This window comes from Erinaceus europaeus, chromosome 17 (genome assembly GCF_950295315.1).
Source record: "Erinaceus europaeus chromosome 17, mEriEur2.1, whole genome shotgun sequence".
In the NCBI taxonomy this organism is placed as follows: Eukaryota; Metazoa; Chordata; class Mammalia; order Eulipotyphla; family Erinaceidae; genus Erinaceus; species Erinaceus europaeus.
Genome location: NC_080178.1, coordinates 5,749,897 through 5,772,103, shown reverse-complemented (window position 1 = coordinate 5,772,103; position 22,207 = coordinate 5,749,897). Strand labels below are relative to the sequence as shown.

Here is a 22,207-nt window from a genome sequence, read left to right as displayed (position 1 = left end):
GATTTGAGAATTCACATAAAAGCCTCGGGATCTATTGGAGTAATTATCCATCCAGGTAATTATCAAACAGATATTTCCTTGGTAAGTAGATTCTGTAGTTACTGAAATGGCTTTAATGCCACAAAGACTTGTAAGCAAGAACCACTGAATGGTGTCTCAGTTAGTGAGAAATCAAGTTTACCTATGAGCTGCATATTAACAGAACAATTCATTTCTGTGACTCCTTTTTTCTGTCAGGATCTGAAATAAACTTAAGTAAATATACTTTTATTGCCCACAAAACAGCTGAAACTTGACTATTGATTCTATCATAGGGCTAGTTTAGGAAGAATTTAGTGACTTGGTATTTTGATTTTGTCCTTTTGCCTGTTACATTTTCTTTCAAATTAAAAAAAATTTGCATATCCCTTTTATGAACAGGGATCTAAGGTTCGGTTACCTTTCTGACTTTTACATTTCTTGTGCCCCAATATTTGCCACCTGTCATGTTGATCATTTAGAGCTAATAGTCACTTGAGAGGGCAAAGGAAATAACTCCGCTTGTTAGAGAGCCAACTTGTATGCCTGAGGTCCCGAAGGAAAGAGGAGAAAGAAAGAAAGGAAGAAAGAAAGAAAGAAAGAAAGAAAGAAAGAAAGAAAGAAAGAAAGAAAGAAAGGGAGGGAGGGAGGGAAGAGGGTCCAGGTGGTGACTCAAACCCCCTGTCCCCATCTGCAAGGGGAAAGCTTCACAAATATTGATACAGGGCTACAAGTCTCTCTCTCCCCCCTCTCTCTCTCTCTGTCTCTCCTTCCCTCCCTCCCTTCTCCCCCTTCTACCTCCCTCCTCCCCCCTTTCCTTTCCTCTCCCTCCCCCTTCTCTTTCCCCCTCCTTCCCTCCCTCTTCCTCTCCCACTCTCTCTATCTCATCCTTCCTCTCAACTTCTGGCTTTCTATCTTTATTTTTAACCTTTTCTTCATTTATTTATTTATTATTGAATAGAGACAGAGAGAAATTGAGAGGGGAAGGGGAGATAGAGAGGAAAAGAAACAGAGACACCTGAAGCCCTGCTTCACCACTCGTGAAGCTTTCCCCATACAGGTGGAGACCAGGGGCCTTGAACCTGGGTCTTTGTGCTGTAAAGTGAATGCTTAGGCAGGTGCACCACCTCCTGGCCCCCTTGGCTTTCTCTAACCAATAAATAAATAATTAAAAGAAATAAATAAAAAATTAAAAATAAATAAGAGAGAGAGAAAAGCAAAGAGAAGAAAGGAAAAGAAAAACCCTGGTCTGAATGTCTTAGGAAAGATTTTTGGGGAGGTCAAGTCCAAAATAAAACAAAAAAGGAAAGTCTTATGTTCTCTAATTACCCTGATTACTTGGAAAACAGGGAAGGTAAAAGAAAACGAAAGATTATCCCAATGTAATTCTGTTTCCCATCAACTCTCTCTCTCTGACACATTAACATAAAACAGTACCTTCAACCTTCCCAGTCCCTTTGTTGTTTGTTTCATGCATTTCGGCTTTCATTCTTCAAGCTAAAGACAAAATATCTTGAACTTCATTTTCAAATTCCTCCTACACACCATTACAAAATAAAAGGACACTAGAAGCTAGAATCAACATTTTAAACTTAACCTGAATATTTTTTAGTTATAAAAGTAAGAAGCAACTAAATATTTCCTTTTGCTTATAACCTGTAATTAGTCAGAAAACCATGAAAGGTGAATTCATTAACTAGGAACCAGCTTATGACTAAGTCTCTTACCCTTTATACTCAATGAATATTCACGATTCATCTTAATATTCAAGATATTTTACTAGCAGCCAATATTGTATTGCATGTCAAAGATAGATAATAAAATAATCCAATTCTTCCAGTTCAGTATCTTGACAAGACTTATGGAATTACTTTCAAATCTTGCCTGAGAAAGATATAGTCACATTTGTCATTTATTGGTATGAATTTTTTATTTCACTAATATCACCTTTACTTTAGATAAGATAGACAGCCATCCTATGTTAAAGTAAACTACTCCAGCTACTCTGTCTAGAGCATTGTATTCTAAGTACAAGATACAAAGCGCAAATTGTTCTGTGGTTATAATTCTAATTCTATAATTCTATAACTCTAATTCTATAATTATAATTCTATAATTCTAAACTCCATAAACCAATATATTTATTCTGTGGATCCAAGGCCTCAAACATGCACAATTTCACTTTTCCATTGAAAGAGGTGGGGAGGCAGAGAGAAAAGGGAAAGATGCATGATAAGACAGGTATCCTGGGCCTGGGTGGTGGCACATCTGGTAAAATGTATGTGTTACAGTGCACAAGGACCCAGGTTCAAGCCCCTGATTGCCACCTGCAATCAGCGAAACTTCATAAGGAGTGAAACGGTGATGCAGGTTTCTCTCTTTCTCTCATCCCTCTATTTCTCAAATTCTCTGTCCAAAATAAATAAATATTTTAGGGGGCTGGCCAGTAGTGCAAGGGGTTAAGCACACATGGCACAAAGTGCAAGGACCAGTGTAAGCATCCAGGCTCCCCACCTGCAGAGGGTCGCTTCACAAAAGTAGTGAAGCAGGTCTGCAAGTGCCTATCTTTCTCTTCCCCTTTGTCTTCCCTCCTCTCTTGATTTCTCTCTGTCAAATACAACAACAACAACAACTATAACAACAATAACAACCACAACAAAGGCAACAAAATGAGAAAAATAGCCTCCAGGAGCAGTGGATTTGTGGATTGGTAGTGCTGGCACTGAGCCCCAGTGATAACCCTGGAAGCAAAAATAATAATAAACAGGTGTGTTGTCCAGTAAACAAGCTATCTTACAGCCCCCTCATTTTGTTTTTATAGTATATCATTTTTATTCATATCACCAGTTAATTCATTTATTAATCCCTAGTCCTCTGAGTCAATGACTGACTTGGTACAGCGGGAGAAACATTGCTATTTAAATGAGTTACAACTAGTAACTATAAACTTCGGTAGTCCATAATTTCTGAAGTGTGTTTATTTGAACAGGGGGTAGGACTTGGATTCTTTATTCTATGGCTTGTTTGTTGAAACTTTGAATTCACCTTGTAACTCTACCAACTTTCTGTTTAGGTTTCTTCCCATCCACCTAACATTCAGAGTGTCAGAACTTGAAGCAAAAGAAAGCAACAGAGGATATGGAATTCACGGAAGGAAACTACACATTGGTGACTGAGTTTATCTTATTGGGGTTTCCAACACGCCCCGAGCTGCAGATTATTCTCTTCCTTGTATTCCTGACACTCTACAGTATGATTTTAACAGGGAATATTGGACTGATGCTGTTAATTAGGTTCGATCCCCGCCTTCAAACTCCCATGTACTTTTTCCTTAGCAATCTGTCTTTCGTCGACCTCTGCTACTCTTCGGTCATCGTTCCCAAAATGCTGATGAATTTCGTCTCCGAGAAGAAATCTATTTCCTATTACGGCTGTGCCCTGCAGTTTTATTTTTTCTGTACTTTTGCAGATACCGAATCGTTTATCCTGGCTGCCATGGCGTATGACCGTTATGCCGCCATCTGTAACCCTTTACTGTACACGGCTGTGATGTCTAGGGGTATCTGTGTGGGGCTGATTGTGCTGTCCTATTTCGGAGGCAACATGAGTTCCCTGGTTCACACATCCTTTGCATTCATTCTGAAATACTGTGATAAAAATGTCATTAATCACTTTTTCTGTGACCTCCCTCCCCTGCTCAAGCTCTCCTGCACAGACACCTCAGTGAATGAGTGGCTTCTCTCCACGTACGGTAGCTCCGTGGAAGTGATCTGTTTCATCATCATCGTTGTCTCTTACTTTTTCATACTTGGCTCCGTCTTAAAGATCCGTTCTTCCAGCGGGAGGAAGAAAACCTTCTCGACCTGTGCCTCTCACCTGACGTCCGTCGCCATTTATCAGGGCACCCTTCTCTTCATCTACTCCCGACCCAGCTCTCTGTACTCTCCCAACACGGATAAAATTGTCTCAGTGTTCTACACCATCATCATCCCAGTGCTAAACCCCTTGATTTATAGTCTGAGGAACAAGGATGTCAAAGAGGCTGCTAAGAAAGTCCTTAGGTCCAAGATAGCTTCCTCATGAGACACAAGTGTTCTGAGATGTATCTACATCCCCAACCGGAAACGCCAACCCGAGACATCCTGCAAAGGCCTTATCAGTGCACACAGAATTTCTCTTTTTTTATATTTTAATTAATTTATTATTGGTAGAGACAGAGAGGAATTGAGAGGGGAGAGAGACAGAGAGAAACCTGCAGCCCTGCTTCACCATTTATGAAGCTTCCCTCTGCAGATGGGGACTGGGAGCTTGAACTTGGGTCCTACAAGAGTGCTGAAATGTGCGCCACCACCTGGCCTCTTTCACACCGAATTTCTCACACGGATATTATATCAAACACTTGTTTTAACACAGTCAAATGTATCATGGAACCATGAGATTTAAGAAAACATTTAAATGTCACAAAGTTGCACCTAAATAATATTCAGATGACTGTGAAACAATTACTATGGAGCTAATATTAAAATGTTTTGTTTTGGGGGACAGGTGGTGGCATACCTGGTTAGGCGCTCACATTACAGTATGCAAGGACCCAGGTTCAAGCGTCTGGTCCCCACCTGCAGGGGGAAAGCTTCATGAGTAGTGCATGTGTCTGCCTCTTTCCCTCTCTGCCTCCCCTCCCCTCTCAATTTCTCCCTGTCTCTATCCAATAATAAATAAATAAATAAATTTTAAATGTTTTGTTATGTTCTCTTAAAGCACACAGTAAATTTCTCATAAAAGTGTGTGTGTGTGTGTGTGTGTGTGTGTGTGTGTGTGTGGAGTGTTTACAAGGTCTGGATGAGAGAGGACACCAGATTCACTACATTCATCTTCCATCTTTGCAGCCAACTAGCTAGTGAATCTTAACACATTAATTTGTTTAAAGTCTCAGCTTATTTATAATATGGGAAGGATACAGTAGCTACATCATTGATGGCTCAAAGATACAAATGCTGAGAGAAGTACTTTCACCATTTGAAGCCTTCGATAAATTCTACAATAATTTCTTTTTTAAAAAAATTGTCATCTTTATTTATTTACATACAGGTAGCCAGAAATCAAGAAGGAATGGGGTGGTGGAGAAGGAGACAGAGTTAACAGAAGCCCTACTTCACCACTCACAAGACTTTCCCTCTGCAGGTGGGAACCAGGGGCTCGAACCCGGGTCTTTGTGCATTGTCACATGTGCACTCAACCAAGGGTACTACCACCCGGCCCCAACTATACCAAATCCTTCAGTGCAGTTTGATATTAATCTACTATGAAGTAATTTGGAAACTTGTTCTAAGTAGCAGTTTAAAGACTATAGATTCTTAAAAGGCACAGCATCTACTTCTCCCCCCACCACTCTTGGTGTTTCACACCAAAATATTACTCAAAGTGGGGGACCATCCTTATCTGGCATCTCAGAAACAGAACTATGTAATGTACTACCTATGTTTGGACAGGGAGTTGAACTCACACTACAAGTAAGGACACCTGACATTGAGATTGAACCAGAACGTGCATGTGTGTCATTGTAAAACGCATGTCAGCAACGCCTATGTGTGCTGCCTGTTGCTTCTTATGCCATCTGGTTAGTTTTACTCTGTTGTAATAAAATATGTACAAACTTTGACTTCAGTTTAAAAGAATATTTAATTCCATACACCCTTTGTTATAAAAATTCATAAGATACAAACTGAATCCCCATTGTAAATTCCCTCAAAAAAAAAAATCTATTCTTTGGGTCTCTGACCATCAATGTTCCTCCTTCTCCTTTTTGTTGAGTTGGTAAAAAAGATAACACAATCAGAGATACACGAACAACATATTACATTGTAAAATGGAGTCTCCTGTTGACCTACTCAATGCATTTGGCCAAGGGAACCAAATAGACAGTTAACAGATGCTCTGTATCTACCTTTATTAAGTAACACATACTAGTAATAATAAACTTAGCAGAAACACAACTCAAAAAAAAGTTCAGTGAGCATAGAGTAGTTTGTAGAATCACAAAGTCAATGAAATGAATGTCAGTGGCATGTGGTGATGGAGTGGAAATAAGAAAAAAACAGGTAATGAGTGAAAGGGACTTTTTAAAAGCCCCTGATCCCCACCTGTAGGGAGGGGGAGCTTCACAAATGGTGAAGCAGGGCTGCAGGTAGCTCTCTGTCTCTCTTCCAATCGATTTCCTTCTGCCTTCTCAACTTCTCTCTGCTTCTATCTAATAATAAATGTACAGACAGAATCTTTGAAAAAATGTTGTAGTAGCACTCAGAATGTTAAGAGTTATTATTCATAATTGACTCAAAGTATAACTCCAAAGTCTCATCAGATGATGAAAGAATCCACCAAGCTAGTCTTCAGTGAAAAAGCTAAGCTCCTATTCCATTGACAACAACACAGAGAGGCCTTGAGAACATAGTGAGTACGTGAAGCCTGAAATAAATAAAAAACAAAACCACTACATAATATCTAATTCTGTTAATATAAGAAATTTAGAAGAGGAAAGTACATAGAATCAGGAGGTAGATTTTGTGGTTGTCAGAAGCTGGAGAGAAAAAGTTATGACTTAATAGAAATGGACTCCTTATTGGAGAGATACACCATGTTTCAGGTTTCAGATTTGAGTTGTGACTGACTACAGCTACGACTTTGTGAATATACTAAGAACTCAGGAAGTCTGCCCACTAAAATGGTAGAATTGACAGGGTTTGGGAACACATCATTGTGGGACTCCAGCTCCTGCACAAGTTCCAAGGAGGAGAGGGACATGAAAACAGTCAGAGGCAAGTAACATTGGAACCATCAAGGGAATGGTCTGGAACAGAACACTGAACACATTTATTGGGATATATTTATACAGCAAGTTTTGGCAAACGGCCCCATGAATTTCTATCCTTCTCCCAACTATGTAACTATTTGTCTATATGACAAATATAGACAAATATAGAATGACTGAGACATTCTCTGACTCTCTAATCTAGTTTTGGAGAAGGTGAGAAGCAAACACTGACAATGATGGTCTCTTGTGCATGTAACCACAGACAGCTTGTGCGTTGCAACCTATCCACGGACCTCTGCCTCTGAACAGCTGACTATGCAGCACGTGGCACAGAGGATTTGGCTCTAAAAGCTGATTCACAGTGTTCTCTTGTGAGGTTTGGTTCAGAATAGCTTTTCCACCAGTTCTCTTCTTAGATTAGCATGATCTGTCTACTACAAATCATAATACAAATTAAAAGGGGCAGTGCAGGTGGAGGCAGATGGCGGTACATCTGGTAGAGCTCCCACGTTATCATGCCCAAGACATGGGTTCAATCCTCCGGATGTCTCTGTCTTTCCTTCTTTCTATCTCCCTCCCTCCCTCCCTATTTCTCTCTTGTCTGTATCAAGGAGGGGAGAAAAAAGACTGCCAGGAGCAGTGGAATTAGCATGAAGTCACCAAGCCCCAGCAATAATCCTGGTAACAAAAAAGAGAGAGAGAAATTGAAGGTTAGCAATGTTAATAAAGATATATACTGGTGAAGGAGAATATTTTGAAAATGGAAAAGATAAAATGAATGACAGGAAATTGGAAAGGACTAGGTAGGTTTCTATTTTCATTTTCTTAAATTAATTTTTTAAATTTATTTTTTATTTAAGAAAGGAAAAATTAACAAAACCATAGGCATACCTAGAGGTAACTGTGAAACAGCCACACAAAAAACAATGATCAGTGTCTTTGCTCAATCTATCAATTAGATGACAAGTGAGGTATTAAAGTTCAGTCTCAGCTAAAGCTCCTGTTGTGTGCACTAGGGAATACACAAAGTCACAAGCATAAGTGATGTCAGGCTTGCAAAACATCAAAGCCCAAGGCAGTAGTTTCAGAGACTTAATTCCCAAATGCTACCTGACAAAATTAAAAGTCACCTGTCTGATGTTCAACTACAGAAAGTCAACCTTTCTTGGTAGGTTTCTGACTCTTCACCTTAAAAAAATATATGCATGTGTGTCTGTGTGGAACTATGCAGAACTACTTGGGGGGGATAAACGGTAGACTATGAAAAGAACAGTTTTTACTCAGCTTATTGATTCGGACACTTCATACTCACAAATGACATTTTCTTCTCAGAACTGAAAGTGTCTTACTGAGATTCACACCCATAATATAGCATTCATTGGGGAAACTGACGATCCTTCCTAGCCTACTGAATCCACATGGATCCCAGTCACTTTCAAAGCCAGCAACAAGCAGCTCCTGACAGCTTTCAACCTGACGCTGTTGACTGGCTATGGAAGAAGGGCAAACGCTAGAAGAAGAAGAAGTCATTTTATCTTAATTTATACTAACTTTGAAATCTTTACTCCATTTACCACTGGAAAAGTGTATAAATGAGTTTTAAGCTTTAGGTTTTTGTTGTTGTTGTTGTTTTATTTCAAAAGCAATTGAGACATCAGATTACAAATACCAGTAATGGGTAAGTACTGCAGGTGAACAATATGCCATCTTAACTAGTCTAGGGGAACCTGTACTCACACTCTAATTTGCATAATTCAATAAAGTCATGCACACATGGAAAATACATGACACAGATGCAAATATAAATCTAGGGCCAGCAAAATAACTCATTTGGATACCAAGCTGCTTTTCCATGAGTGAATGTGACCCAGGTTTTAGCCTGGCCCCCTCCATGTTGGTGGAAGCTTCTGTGCTATGTTTTTGTTTTCACTCCTTTTCTGTACCTCTTTACCTGAATGTCATCCCAGAATGAGGCCTTTGATAATGAACACACACACACACAGATAAAGAGGTAAAATTATGAAATCATATTACAGAAATGTTTAGTACTATTTCAGGTTTCTGTAATAGTTTATTATATTTATTTTTAGAGACAAAAATTGAGGGGGAGGCAGAAAGTAGAGAGGGAGAGAAAGAGAGAGATGCCTGCACTGTTTCACAGCTCATGAAGCTGTCCCCATGCAGGTAGAAAGCAGGGATTTGAACCTAGGTCCTTGTGCATTGCAACATGGGCATACAAAATTCCAAGAGATGTAAATAAATTCACATGTCTAGCTACTTTGTCTCCACTGCTTCTCTGCATACTTATACGGTCAAAAAATGAAAAAAAAATTTTTTCTGCTAGAGCATTACTCAGCTCTGGCTTATGGTGGTGCCAGGGGTTGAACTTGAGACCTTGAAGTCTCAGGCATGAAAATATCATTATGATAAACATTAGATATCATTAGATAAAATATCATTAGATAAACATTATGCTATCTTCTCCACCCATATCCTCTGTTACTAGGCCATCTTCTAGTAACCAATAAGACCCAGGTACAGTGCAAAGTTATAATGTGTTGCTACATTAATAGAGGAAAAATTTCTAATAAACCTCTTGGGTCTTGCTAAATGTTGAAGACAAAAATGGCAGATAATATTCATTTGTATTAATCTGTGGTAGGTTTATGTTTTTATCATTTCATTGAGAGGTTAATGTGTCATAGTGCAGTTGTTGACACATGGGTTCAGTTCCTCCTCTCCTCTTAATTGTTGTTAAAACCATTTCACCCTCAACGTAGATTAATTCACGCTCTCCATCATCATGAGCCAGGACCTCAAACCCCCCCCCTCCCGACACACACACACACCACAACCCTAGTTCCCTTCCTCCCCAGGCTTCTTTACTTCAGTGCAAGACAAAATATTTTAAACCAAATTTTAAACAAAATTATAGTAATCATTTTATAACCATTTGTATATGACCAAGCATAGAAAGTACTAATTACTAATATATTAATATAATATACTACTAATGTAAGTTTGATATTTTATCTCTAACACTGACATTTCTACCATAATATCTTAGAGACAGAAAGAGACAGAAAATTTTCCAATCTTCTCCCAGAGATAAAGAAGTTAGACCAAGAGGAAAAAAAATTCTGTAGAATCACATGCCTGCTAAATGACAGCTGTTTCATTGAGATCATCTCAACCACATATTTTTGGCACTTAGCATTATTGTTAGGTAGATAAATCTGTTTTATTTAATATGAATACTGTTCAGCTATGACTATTTGATAGTAGGCTTTGAACCTGAGAATTCTGTTCCCTCAGACTCTGATTGCTACTATGTCTCCAGTTCGTCACTTTTGAATTTTTTTTTTCACTTTTGAATTTTTAAAGAGTGACACATTAGTACATATTCTGAAAAAGGAAATTGCAGAAAGAAATTTTATTCAGTCATGTTAATATTTCCATGATTTACAGATTCCATAATTGTGTAGACAAAAGAAGAAGAAGAAGGAGGAGGAGGAAGAGGAGGAGGAGGAGGAGGAGGAGAAGGAGAAAGAGAAGAATAGGAAGAATGGATAGAAAAAATTGTTCCATCACTGAATTTATTTTCTTAGGGATTACTAACAACCCAGAGAACAAAGTCATCCTATTCATCACATTTCTAGCAATCTATCTCATCAGTCTTCTGGCAAACCTCGGAATGGTCACTTTAATCAGAATGGATCCCCAGCTGCACACACCCATGTACTTTTTCCTCAGCCACCTCTCTCTGTGCGACCTCTGCTATTCCACAGCTGTTGGACCCAAGATGTTGGTGGATGTCTTTGCCAAGCATAAGTCAATCCCCTTCTTTGGCTGTGCCCTGCAGTTCTTGGTCTTCTGTATCTTTGCAGATGCAGAATGTGTACTGCTGGCTGTCATGGCCTTTGACAGGTACAAGGCCATTAACAACCCCTTGCTCTACACAGTCAACATGAACAGCGGAGTATGTTACCGTCTCATGGCTGGGGTTTACCTGGTGGGACTGACAGATGCTTTGATACACACAGTCCTGGTGTTCCGCTTGTGTTTCTGTGGATCCAAGGAGATTAACCATTTCTTCTGTGACTTGCATCCACTTTACCTTCTTTCCTGCTCTGATATACAGGTCAATGAGTTGGCAGTATTTGTCATTTTTGGTTTCATTGAACTGACTACCATCTCGGGGATTCTTGTCTCTTACTGTTATATCATCCTATCAGTTGTTAGAATCCAGTCTGCTGAGGGAAGGTTCAAAGCTTTCTCCACCTGCACCTCCCACCTCACTGCCGTAGCCATATTCCAGGGAACTACCCTCTCCATATATTTCAGACCAAGTTCTTCCTACACAGTTGATCAAGACAAAATGTTCTCATTATTTTATATTCTTGTGATTCCCATGTTGAACCCACTGATTTATAGCCTACGGAACAAAGATGTGAAAGGTGCTCTGGAAAAACTGAAAACAAGATGACGGGCTTAAATATCCATTATGGAGAGTTGGGCGGTAGAGCAGCGGGTTAAGCGCAGGTGGCGCAAAGCACGAGGACCAGCGTAAGGATCTTGGTTTGAGCCCCTGGCACCCCACCTGCAGGGGAGTGGCTTCACAAGCGGTGAAGCAGGTGTGCAGATATCTATCTTTCTCTCCCCCTCACTGTCTTCATCTCATCTCTCCATTTCTCTCTGTCCTATCCAACAACGACGACATCAACAACAACAATAATAACTACAACAATAAAACAATAAGGGCAACAAAAGGGAATAAATATTTCTTAAAAATTCATTTTGCATACATATAAATACACATTGTTTTTTTGTAAAATTGTGTAGGATAATACAAGAGAAACACATTCCCTTAAAAATGTTAAATCTATTAAAGTTAATTCATTTGAATTCCATACGTAATAATGTTGCAGTACCCCTAAGAATTTATACTTAATCTTATGTCCAGGAGTTATGCTACGATCCTCTTTCACTTTTCTCATTAAATCACTATGCATTTGTTTTTCATTCAAGCATAAAAATATTACAATAATTATGTGTCATTACCATATATTTTTCATTGCATGGTGAATCTTCTGTCTATCCCAATTAATCATATGCCCTAGTGCAAGTAACAAACATTTATTGACTAAGACTTCAATTCATGATGATTTTCAGACCAAATTGAAACAAAACCGAGAGTGGAATGGATAAGGGCAGTAGTGAGGTAGGTCACCTTTGAAGGTGCCTTCTTTGCTGTGTATGTGGAGCCTAGGTTTGAGTCCTGCGTACACTCCATGGGGGTGATACAATGCTAAGGGAAGCTTTGGTGCTGTTCTCAATTACTTCTCTGTATATTGATTATCTCTATCTGTCTCTTTCTCTCATCTGAAAATGTCAGATTGAAGCATAAAGAGGTGAATACAACAACTAACTAAAAGATAGAAAGAAAGAAATAATTGATGAAAGAAAGAGGGGAAAGATAGAAAGAAAGACAGGAAGGAAGGAAGGGAGGGAGAGAAAGAGAAAGGAAGAGATTAGTCCTTGACTAATCTTACTATACCTGTTTTCCAAGCACAGTGTAGTATCTAGGATATAAATGGAAATATATATATATATATATAGCTTAATGTTAATACCAGAAAACATTTTAACATAATGCTAATGTCAGGATACATGTTTCATGCATATTAGAAGTTAGTAACACAAAGAAGTGTACATGATTTAAATGTAGTTGTAGATGCATGCATAGAAAATAGAGATAATTAGGTGATAGATGACATATAATTGACATAACTCTTCAAAAAGTACATAAGATAGTGTGTAAACTAAGGTACTGTGTCTTTAAAGAGGCACATGTTATATTTGTACAAGTTAGAAACTTTTGTTCTTTTTTTTTTTTTTTTGCCTCCAGAGTTATCCCTGGGGCTTGGTTCAGTTCCAGCACTATGAATCCACTGCTCCTGGAGGCCATTTTTTCCCATTTTTTATTGGATAGGACAGAGAGGAACTGAGAGAGGCAGGGGAGCTACTGAGGGAGAAAGTTAAACACCTGCAGACCTGCTTCGCTGCTTGTGAAGCTTCTGTCACGTATTTTGATATCTGTCCACTGCGTCCTGCTCTAAATGTTTAGATCTTTGAATAAGCCTTTTTGAGATACCATGGGGTTGGCCATGTACTGAAGGAGTCAATAAAACACACAGACTCTTCATTTAATGATTCATTATAGTTATAAATGTTGTTGAAAGCCAACAAATGCCTTAGATTTTCTCAATACCATTTTATTTTATTGATCAATTCATTATTTTATATATTTTTCCACCAGGGTCATTGCTAAGGGTTGCATACCTGAATAATTCTACCACTTTTAGTGGCCACTGTTTCTCCTTTTTCTCTCTCTGTATGAGAGAGACAAGAGACAGAGAGACCGAGAGGAAGTGAAAGAGGGAGAAAGGGACAGAGAAGTAGAAACATCTCCAATGTTTCTCTGAGGCTCACAAAACTTCCTTCCCTGCCCTGCCCTGCCCTCCCTATCTCACTATCACCTTAAAAGCCCTGATATGAACTGAAATTCACATCCTCAATTAGATGGAAAAGAATTAAATATATAGTATGGCACAAATGCTTCAGCTTGTTGAGTTAAGCTGATGGCAATAATTAGCAATTACTAATATGGTTCGAATTTTGCTTTAACAGTCACTCTGATACTTATTACATTAGTTTTGGGAGCACCACACAGAGCATGACAATGTAATAATAAAACGTATCAAAAATGGTCATTAAATGACACTTCTTCCAGTTTCCTTTTTCCCTCTAATTTCACTGGTTATAATCTACTACAGGTCTAGCTTTATACAAAGCAAGAGAGAAAAACAGAAAAACAAGAAACAAACAAACAAAAAAGCATACCATGACTAGATTGCTATATACTCCCAGGTGAATTTTTTTTTGAACAAACAGGGAAGTATCTGAAGAAGTTGAAAACATTACCTCCTTCATTCCATACTTAACACCTAACATCTCTCCTCAAGGTTTTCATCTACTTTCTCAGAAGTAATGATATTAGGTATAAGAGAATGATTTAGGCACACGACCTTGATATGACACTCAAGCTGGTGGACACACAGCAATCTGTGATTTTGAAGTTTGCTCTATTTGCATAGTATACGGTATCTTTGAGAAAGTGGCCTTGTCTGAGTAAGCCCTCCCCAGCACCCCCAAAGCTGCTACAATACCCAATTCCAGCAACCACTAATTTTCTTTTTTAGTAAGATTTTATTTATTCGTAAGAAAGACAAGAGAAGAAAGAAAGAGCCAGACATCACTCTGGCGCATGTGCTGCTGGGGATCAAACTCAGGACCTCAGGCTTGAGAGTCCAAAGCTCTCCTCCACTGTGCCCCCTCCCAGACCACAACCACTAATTTTCTTAGATTTCAATTACTCCTTGCAGTTAGACGACCCTATTCCTTACCTATTTCCTTATCCTCGCTACCTGTTTGTGCAAACATAATACTTAACATTTCGTCTTCAGTTATATTGTGTTAAATACACCACTCCTGCATCATCGGGTGATGTAGAAACTTCCAAGTCTTATCAACCGCTAGGGACAAACCTGTTTTAGTTTGTTTGCTTTCAGAAGTGAAAAGTGATTCTCACTTACTTAGATACCTTAATATAATCTGTGGGTCTCTAATTTTGTACATGTTCAAGTGATGCATTTATGTAAATATACATTTAAAAATGTATTTTTAGGGGGCAGTTAATGTACATGCTCCAACTCTCCTAGAATATTCCGCCAACACAACAGGTCTTTGAGATCTGTGTCCCCTTAGAAAGGCTACAAAGAATTAAGATGCACCCCATAATGATCCTGGGTCCATACTCCCAGAGGGATAAAAAATAGGGAAGCTATCAAGGGAGGGGATGGAATATGGAGCTCTGTGTGGAATTGTACCCCTCTTGTCCTATGGTCTTGTCAATGTTTCCATTTCATAAAAAAAATTTTTTTAAAGGAAGGCTACAAAGGGTTTGTAATGTGACTGTATGCTATCTTTTCATTATGGCTTCTGTGTGATCATTATTTCTGAAAAAGAATGTGTCTTGCTACACTTAACGAAGAATTTATTGAGAACAAGTGATTTTCTCCCATAAAAACAATCATCTGTGAGACCCAGTGTCTAAATCTCTCAGGAGGATGCTTATAATATTTTAGAATACATGCATACGATGTATTTATTTACAAGTATTGTATCAATTTTATATATATATATATATATATATATATATATATTCCTAATATTTGATAGAAGTTCCAAACTGGTATGTTTGTTACTCAAGTTTATTTTGGGGGGGGAAGAGCCAGAGCATTACTCATGTGTGAGTCCACGGCTTCCTCCTTTATTTTTAATTTTTTAATTTATTTAATTTAAGAAGACAGAGAGAAATTATGAGGGAGAAGAGAGAGCCCTGCAACTCTGCTTCACCACTTGTGAAGTTCCCAGAACTGGGATCATGGCACATAGTAACATGTGCGCTCAACTAGGTGTGCTTATGACTAGCCCTTAATTATTAGCTTTTGAATCCAGATAGAGACAGAAAAGAGGGAAGGAGAGAGACAGAGAGAGAGAGAATTAGAGAGACACCATTGCATGACACCTGCCCATTTTTGACACTCACATGAGGTGTTGGGTCTGGAGCCTTGGTCATATGCGTGGTGAACATACACTTTACCTCTTTATTTCTGTCTCTGCACCCCTAAAATCCATTTGTCATCTCTTTTTCCAATGATTTTATGAGGAATGAATCTAGGTCCTTAAACAGATCCAATACTATCAAGCAACATCACTGACCAATCTTAATTCTGCCATTTTTTTTTTTTTCAATATACTGAGAGAAAGAAACTCCAAAACACCACTCCACCATCTATGGAATTCCCCCTGGTGCTTTCCAAGATGACACAATGTGGTGTCTACAATTAAGCCCAGAATTCGAAGCAAAATAAAGCTTGCAGTCCATGCACTGAGGCACCTCCTGGATCTAATTCAGATGACGACTTTCGTTTGTTACAAAGCTATTAGCAACTCTGTAGCTATTAGCTCTACACAATGGAGTCTATGAGAGGTGATGAATGTGTGTATTAATATATTATGGTGATTCTTCCACAAATCATGTATGTATAAATAAATATCAAAACACTATAAATCTTAAAATACATGATATCGTTGATCAGTTGTATTTCAATGATGATGAATAAAAGGAGGAAAATCCATGTATATTCGTATTTATGAACTTATTGGCACATTACATCATTCTGTTATAAGTGACCAAAATCAATTACTCCATCAATATTCCAAGAAAATATCTCTCTTTCTCCTTCTCAAGTCTGACTGCATGTCCCATATTACAGTTTACAGTACTGTGGTAAATCACTCAGTAGTGCGGTGTTTCACTCAGTCACTGCCTCCATTATGAAATTGTGAACTTCTTCTGTGCAAGGATTGAGTTTTCTCTCTGTTCTCCAAATGCTTCTTGGTAATTGGAATAGTAAATGAGAAATAAATAAAATACAAACATCAGATAAGGTTTTGTGTGCCTGAAAGAAGTTAGTGACACAGCAAAATAAGTGCATGCCATGTGACTTGAATATCATGCAGACACTCATCTGAAGAATCATGTGCACTGCTATGATCACAGCTGCATTATTCACAAGAGCCCTAGTGTGGATGCACGTGGGGACATGGTGGGTTGAGCCTGGTTGGAACCCGGGATACCACTCTGTGAGGACAGAAGGCATTCACCTATAAGCCTCCCCTCCCTGGCCTCCATCTTGTTAGACCCAGAGGCTGTAACCATACCCCTCCCCCTGGTCTGGACAAACCTGATTTTCTCAATGGAATGTGGATAAACCCGAAGAGCCCCTTCCTCACTCTTAAGTCCCATGCCCCAGGTAAGGGGCGGTCAAGAGCCAGAGTCCTTAGAAGGAAGCTAGAGTCTAAAAATATCTGATTGGGGGAGTCGAGTGGTAACGCAGCAGGTTAAGCACATGTGGCACAAAGCGCAAGGACTGGCTGAAAATCCCAGTTCGAGCCCCCAGATCCCCACCTGCAGGGAAGTTGTATCACAAGAGGTGAAGCAGGTCTGCAGGTGTCTGTCTTTCTCTCCCCCCTCTGTCTTCCCCTCCTCTCTCCATTTCCCTCTGTCCTAACAATGACGACATCAATAACAACAGCAATAATAAGTACAACAACAATAAAAACAACAAGGGCAACAAAAAGGAAATAAATAAATAAATATTATATATATACGAATGATTGGTTCCTGCTGTCAAACATTTGCCCTTATTCGGCTCGTTGCCCCAGCACTCTGTCCCAGCACCTGGCTTTTTCTTACCCCATATGAACCCTGCCTTTTTCTTTATTAAAGGCACTATCCTCTGCCATAGTGTCCAGAGTCGTCACTCTGTGTGCTCACCCCCACCATGGCCTGTTCTTCTCCTCTACGATACCTCTCTGGTGGCCAAGGGAGTGCTGGGTGTGAGATGGACAAAGCAGCAGGCCTTCCAGAGTTAGCCCCGCAGACACAGCCTAAAGGGCCACTCCACCAGAAGCACAGATACACATGCATGTTAATAAAGTATGTAGATCAGGTAACGAATCTATAAGAGCATGTATATACATTAACCCATTAATTAACCCACAGGAGCTTTCATCTGTGTACATTTTGACTATAATCTCTACTGTGATGCAGTATACTGGCCCAGGATAGGAAGTTGGACACAACAGTTGGCTGACCTCAGCCTGACAACAGAGCAAACAATCATCTTTGCAAATGCACAGGGAGAACAGAACAGCCCTAAAAGCACAGGCAGTCAGAAGTCAAGCCCTTTTGGCCCCTGTTTCTTCTCCTGTTCAGACATATCTTGGCTGAAGTTTCTCAAAGTGCCAGCTATGGCTGCTTCTTCCTGAGTGTGACTCAGCTAGCTGGTAAACTCCTAAGACTCCTAAGACAGCCATATGAGCAACCTCTACCTCTGCTGATAATTGTTTATCTCATAAGGCCGAACTTTGGGTAACTAATTCAAGGATCTATGTGACTAGCTTTAATCTCAGACCTGTTGATTTATTGCTTATCTTGCCATACCCAAAATAATAATAGTCTGTACTATTGTACCACCATCATACAGCGTTTACTGTTTAAAACTGCTCCCAGCCACCCGCAGACAAGTCCATTATGTGGAGCAGCAAAATCTTTTCACTTAATTTAAAGTAAATCTCCTTTATCTTTTCTGCTTTAATCTCTGATGTATAAAACTCATTGTGAGATTTCTTCTAGTGTTTTGTTTGTTGGTGAGGGTTAGTTTAATTCCACCATGGTCTGAGAAGATGTTTGGTGTAATGTCAGTGCTTCTGAATTTACTGGCAGTGACTTTTCAGCCTAACATACAAGTCTATCCTTAAGAATGTACCATGAAGACTTGACTAGAATGTCTATTTCAGTGTCTTGGAGTGAAGGGCTCTGAAGATGTCTGATAGGTCGAGTCCATCCACCTCTTCATTTAATTGTCTTCTTTCTGTATTAATTCTAATTCTCTGCCTCAATGAGCTGTCTTCACCAAAGAAAGAATTCTGGGAAAATAGGGGCATTGTGTTGCACCAATGTGAAGACCTCAGGGTGTTCAGGGTGTGGGAGGTGGAGGAGCTTCACTTTCAGGTCCTTGTGCATGATGGTGGAGGAGGAGCTAAGCTAGGGATGTGTGTGCTGTGCAGAAAACTGAGAGATTTTACACATTTAAGAATAGTATTTAAGCTGTTAATCCCCCTAGTAATAACAGTAATAAAATTTGAGCAATAACTTCACTTATTTATATCAAATATTACAAATAAATGATGAATTCAATAACATTTCCATTAAATTCAGAAGCTAAACTGAAAGAAAGAAAGAAAGAAAGAAAGAAAGAAAGAAAGAAAGAAAGAAAGAAAGAAAGAAAGAAGACAGAGCAGGGAGATAGAAAGCAAGTGTGTGTATGTGGGTATGTGGGGAGGGGTGTATTTTGGGGTCTGAGTGGATAATCGTGGAAAAGCACCTTCATTGGGGGTGAGAATGTTTTGCAGACACCTATCATGGTGAAGTGAGAAATTGTACCTGTGTGTCAGCAGCTATACTGTAAATTATTAACCCCCTAGTTAAAAATATATATATATTGTGAGGTAGTGTGGATGTAGCCATCTATTTCAAGGAACATGTAAGACTCAAGGAAGCTCTTAATTACTCTCGACATGTCTAAGTTAAAATCCATCATAGGAAATAATGACCAGATGCAAATAAAATGACTTATTGGTCTTGGGTGCCACAGCACATTGACGACTGCTCTAAAGAAAATTTTGTAGTGACTATATGTACACTGAAAAAAATTCACAATGATGAAAACTAAGAATGAGGTGGGAAAGAAGGATTAGGATGTCTATTCCATACATCTACATTCAGTGGATGTGGGTGTAGGGAATTGTGAGGATATGGTAGAGCATAGCGGGACCCCCCCCCCAATTGAAATATGGGTGTCTGAGGGGCACGACCACTCTATCAGTCTCTCTCTACTAAGAGGTTGAGCAAGGAAGGACACGGCCTCCAGGATCTGCCCCACCTATTAGTCTCCCTGCCTCACAAGGACCCCGCATTCCCTGACACAATAACCTGCTCCCTTGTTATCTATCATTTTTCTGCTCTATCAAACAGTAACTAAGGCCCCCTCCTTCCTTCCCCATCCCTTCAGTTCCTTTGATCATACCTGATTCATCTTCTCTCTGCCCTCAGGCCCCCTCCTCTGGCTGCTAATTACTGATAACTCTGCTTCCTCATTCCTTTAACTGATTCTGACCCTCCCCTGGCCCCTTGCCTCTCTGACCATATATGGAATATACATGTTACTTCCTCCTGCAACCCCTTAAAAACCCTGCTTTGCTGTTCAATAAACGAATGTTGACAAGCACAGTCACCAAGTCATCTTTTTGTAGCGTTACTAATAACGGAGCCTAAGAGTCCTGTAATGCTCCCCACTGCTGCCCTGAAGTACATCCTTCTTGACACCCATTTCTGGTGCGCCACAGAGCGGGCCCATCAGAAGGCCTGTACCCAGGAGAGGTCCCCCCCCACAAGAGCCCAGTATGTGGGAGGTGTACACTCATTATAAATGTGAAGTTAGGTATAAAAATAATTGGAGGTTTTCTATGTGTTGGCAATGATGAAACTATAGGGCTGAGTTTTTATGGAAAAATGTTATATTCATGGGGGAATATTCAGAACAGGAGATCTAATTAATTACATGGAAGTGTACACTCATGTCTGAGGACAGAAGCTTCAGAGATTTAAGTCTCAAAAGTTACCTGATATAATATCTTGTCACCTGCTTATTGTTCAGTCAGTGAAGACGTTTCCTCAGGTCGGTTCCTGAGTTTACAAATTCGAAGACTATACACAGGAAAATTTTCTTAAGCAATATAAGAAATTTGTAAGTGAATCATTTTATGATTCCTAACTGCATTTATGATTCCTAAATTCTATTATTTAATGAGCACAATTTATAAAAGGAAAAAAATGCTGGGTATGTAGTTAGTAGTGAGCACAAAAATAACATGTTAATTAATTTATATTTGCTGGAAGAAAATTTTTTATTTTGTGATTATCATACTTATACATGAATTTCTGTATAAATATACATATGTGAAACTATATGAATTTACCTATTTCCTATTCTGATAATAATTGACACCATGCTATGAATAACAATATGAGTAAATAACTCCATGTAGTGAACATGACACATTGATTTGTCAAAAAGTAAATAAACCACCTTCTGGTCACAGCAATGCACATTTTATGACTCTCAAAATACTGTAAGGAATGAAACTAATAGCATTATATTATTAACTTTTAATGAAGACTATATTCGGTTTCTAAATGCTAATAGAAGCTATTTAAAATAATGATAACTTTCAAGGAAGGCGATAGTAACAATTTTGTGTTTATGTAATTACTGCCAACCATTTAAAATGATTCTTTCTTTTATCCTGCTTTCCTTTGATGACTTTATCTAACACTGGTGCCTACTGGTCATTTTACTTTGAAAATGTGAAGAAAGATAAAATCTACCCCTGGATTTCAGAAGATAAGAAAAACAGAGCTAGTAAAAGTCACATGTCACCAAAAAAAAGTGAAATCTAAATTTAGATTAAATTTTCTCAATTATAGGATCCAGTTGTTTTGCATTACTGTCACAAGATGACTTAGACAGATTCAGGAGTAAAGTAGAATGGGTAATGTTATCAGTACAAAGAAAAGATGATTGCAAAAGGATGGTGTTTCATCTAAAGAAATGTTGTGCATGTCCAGAGTAAAACATGGATCTATCGTTTTGTAATAATGTTTTAATCTCAAAAATGCAGAAAAGAACCAAGAAGATGGATATGGGGAATTGCTCTTCCTTTACTGAATTTATTTTCTTGGGAGTGACTAATGATCCTGAGAACAAAGTCATCCTCTTCACCATGTTTCTGCTCATTTATCTCATGGCCCTTCTGGCGAATCTTGGAATGATCATTCTGATTAGAATAGAGTCCCAGCTGCACACACCCATGTACTTTTTCCTCAGTCATCTCTCTTTCTGTGACCTCTGCTATTCCACGGCTATCGGACCGAAGATGTTGGTGGATGTCTTTGCCAAGAACACATCAATCCCCTTCTTTGGCTGTGCCCTGCAGTTCTTGGTCTTCTGTACCTTTGCAGATGCAGAGTGTCTACTGCTGGCTGTCATGGCCTTTGACAGGTACAAGGCCATTAGCAACCCCTTGCTCTACACAGTCAACATGAACAGCGGAGTATGTTACCGTCTCATGGCTGGGGTTTACCTGGTGGGACTGACAGATGCTTTGATACACACAGTCCTGGCGTTCCGCTTGTGTTTCTGTGGATCCAAGGAGATTAACCATTTCTTCTGTGACTTACCTCCACTTTACCTTCTTTCCTGCTCTGATATACAGGTCAGTGAGTTGGCCCTATTCACTGTTTTTGGTTTCATTGAACTGACTACCATTTCGGGGGTTCTTGTCTCTTACTGTTACATTATTCTCTCAGTCTTGAAGATCAGCTCTGCCGAGGGAAGGTTCAAAGCCTTCTCCACCTGCACCTCCCACCTCACGGCAGTGGCCATCTTCCAGGGAACTGTGCTCTTCATGTATTTTAGGCCAAGTTCTGCCTATTCCCTAGATCAAGACAAAATGACCTCGTTATTTTATACTCTCGTGATTCCTATGCTGAATCCCCTTATTTACAGTTTACGGAACACGGATGTGAAAGAGGCCCTAGTAAAGCTGAAAAACAAAATGTGGCTTTAA

The 22,207-nt window shown here is 39.2% G+C and overlaps 3 protein-coding genes across 3 annotated transcripts; all 3 read left to right on the top strand.

The window, feature by feature from the left end:
- Positions 1 to 3,156: 3,156 nt before the first annotated feature.
- LOC103109463 (olfactory receptor 5I1) lies at positions 3,157 to 4,101 on the top strand. Its single transcript, XM_007518523.1, has one exon. The coding sequence runs from the start codon at positions 3,157 to 3,159 to the stop codon at positions 4,099 to 4,101; it is 945 nt and encodes a 314-aa protein (XP_007518585.1).
- Positions 4,102 to 10,391: 6,290 nt separating this feature from the next.
- On the top strand, positions 10,392 to 11,312 carry LOC103109464 (olfactory receptor 5W2-like). Its single transcript, XM_007518524.2, has one exon. It carries the CDS (start codon positions 10,392 to 10,394, stop codon positions 11,310 to 11,312), a length of 921 nt encoding a protein of 306 aa, XP_007518586.2.
- A 9,941-nt stretch (positions 11,313 to 21,253) lies between these two features.
- LOC103109588 (olfactory receptor 5W2-like) lies at positions 21,254 to 22,207 on the top strand. Its single transcript, XM_007518697.1, has one exon. It carries the CDS (start codon positions 21,254 to 21,256, stop codon positions 22,205 to 22,207), a length of 954 nt encoding a protein of 317 aa, XP_007518759.1.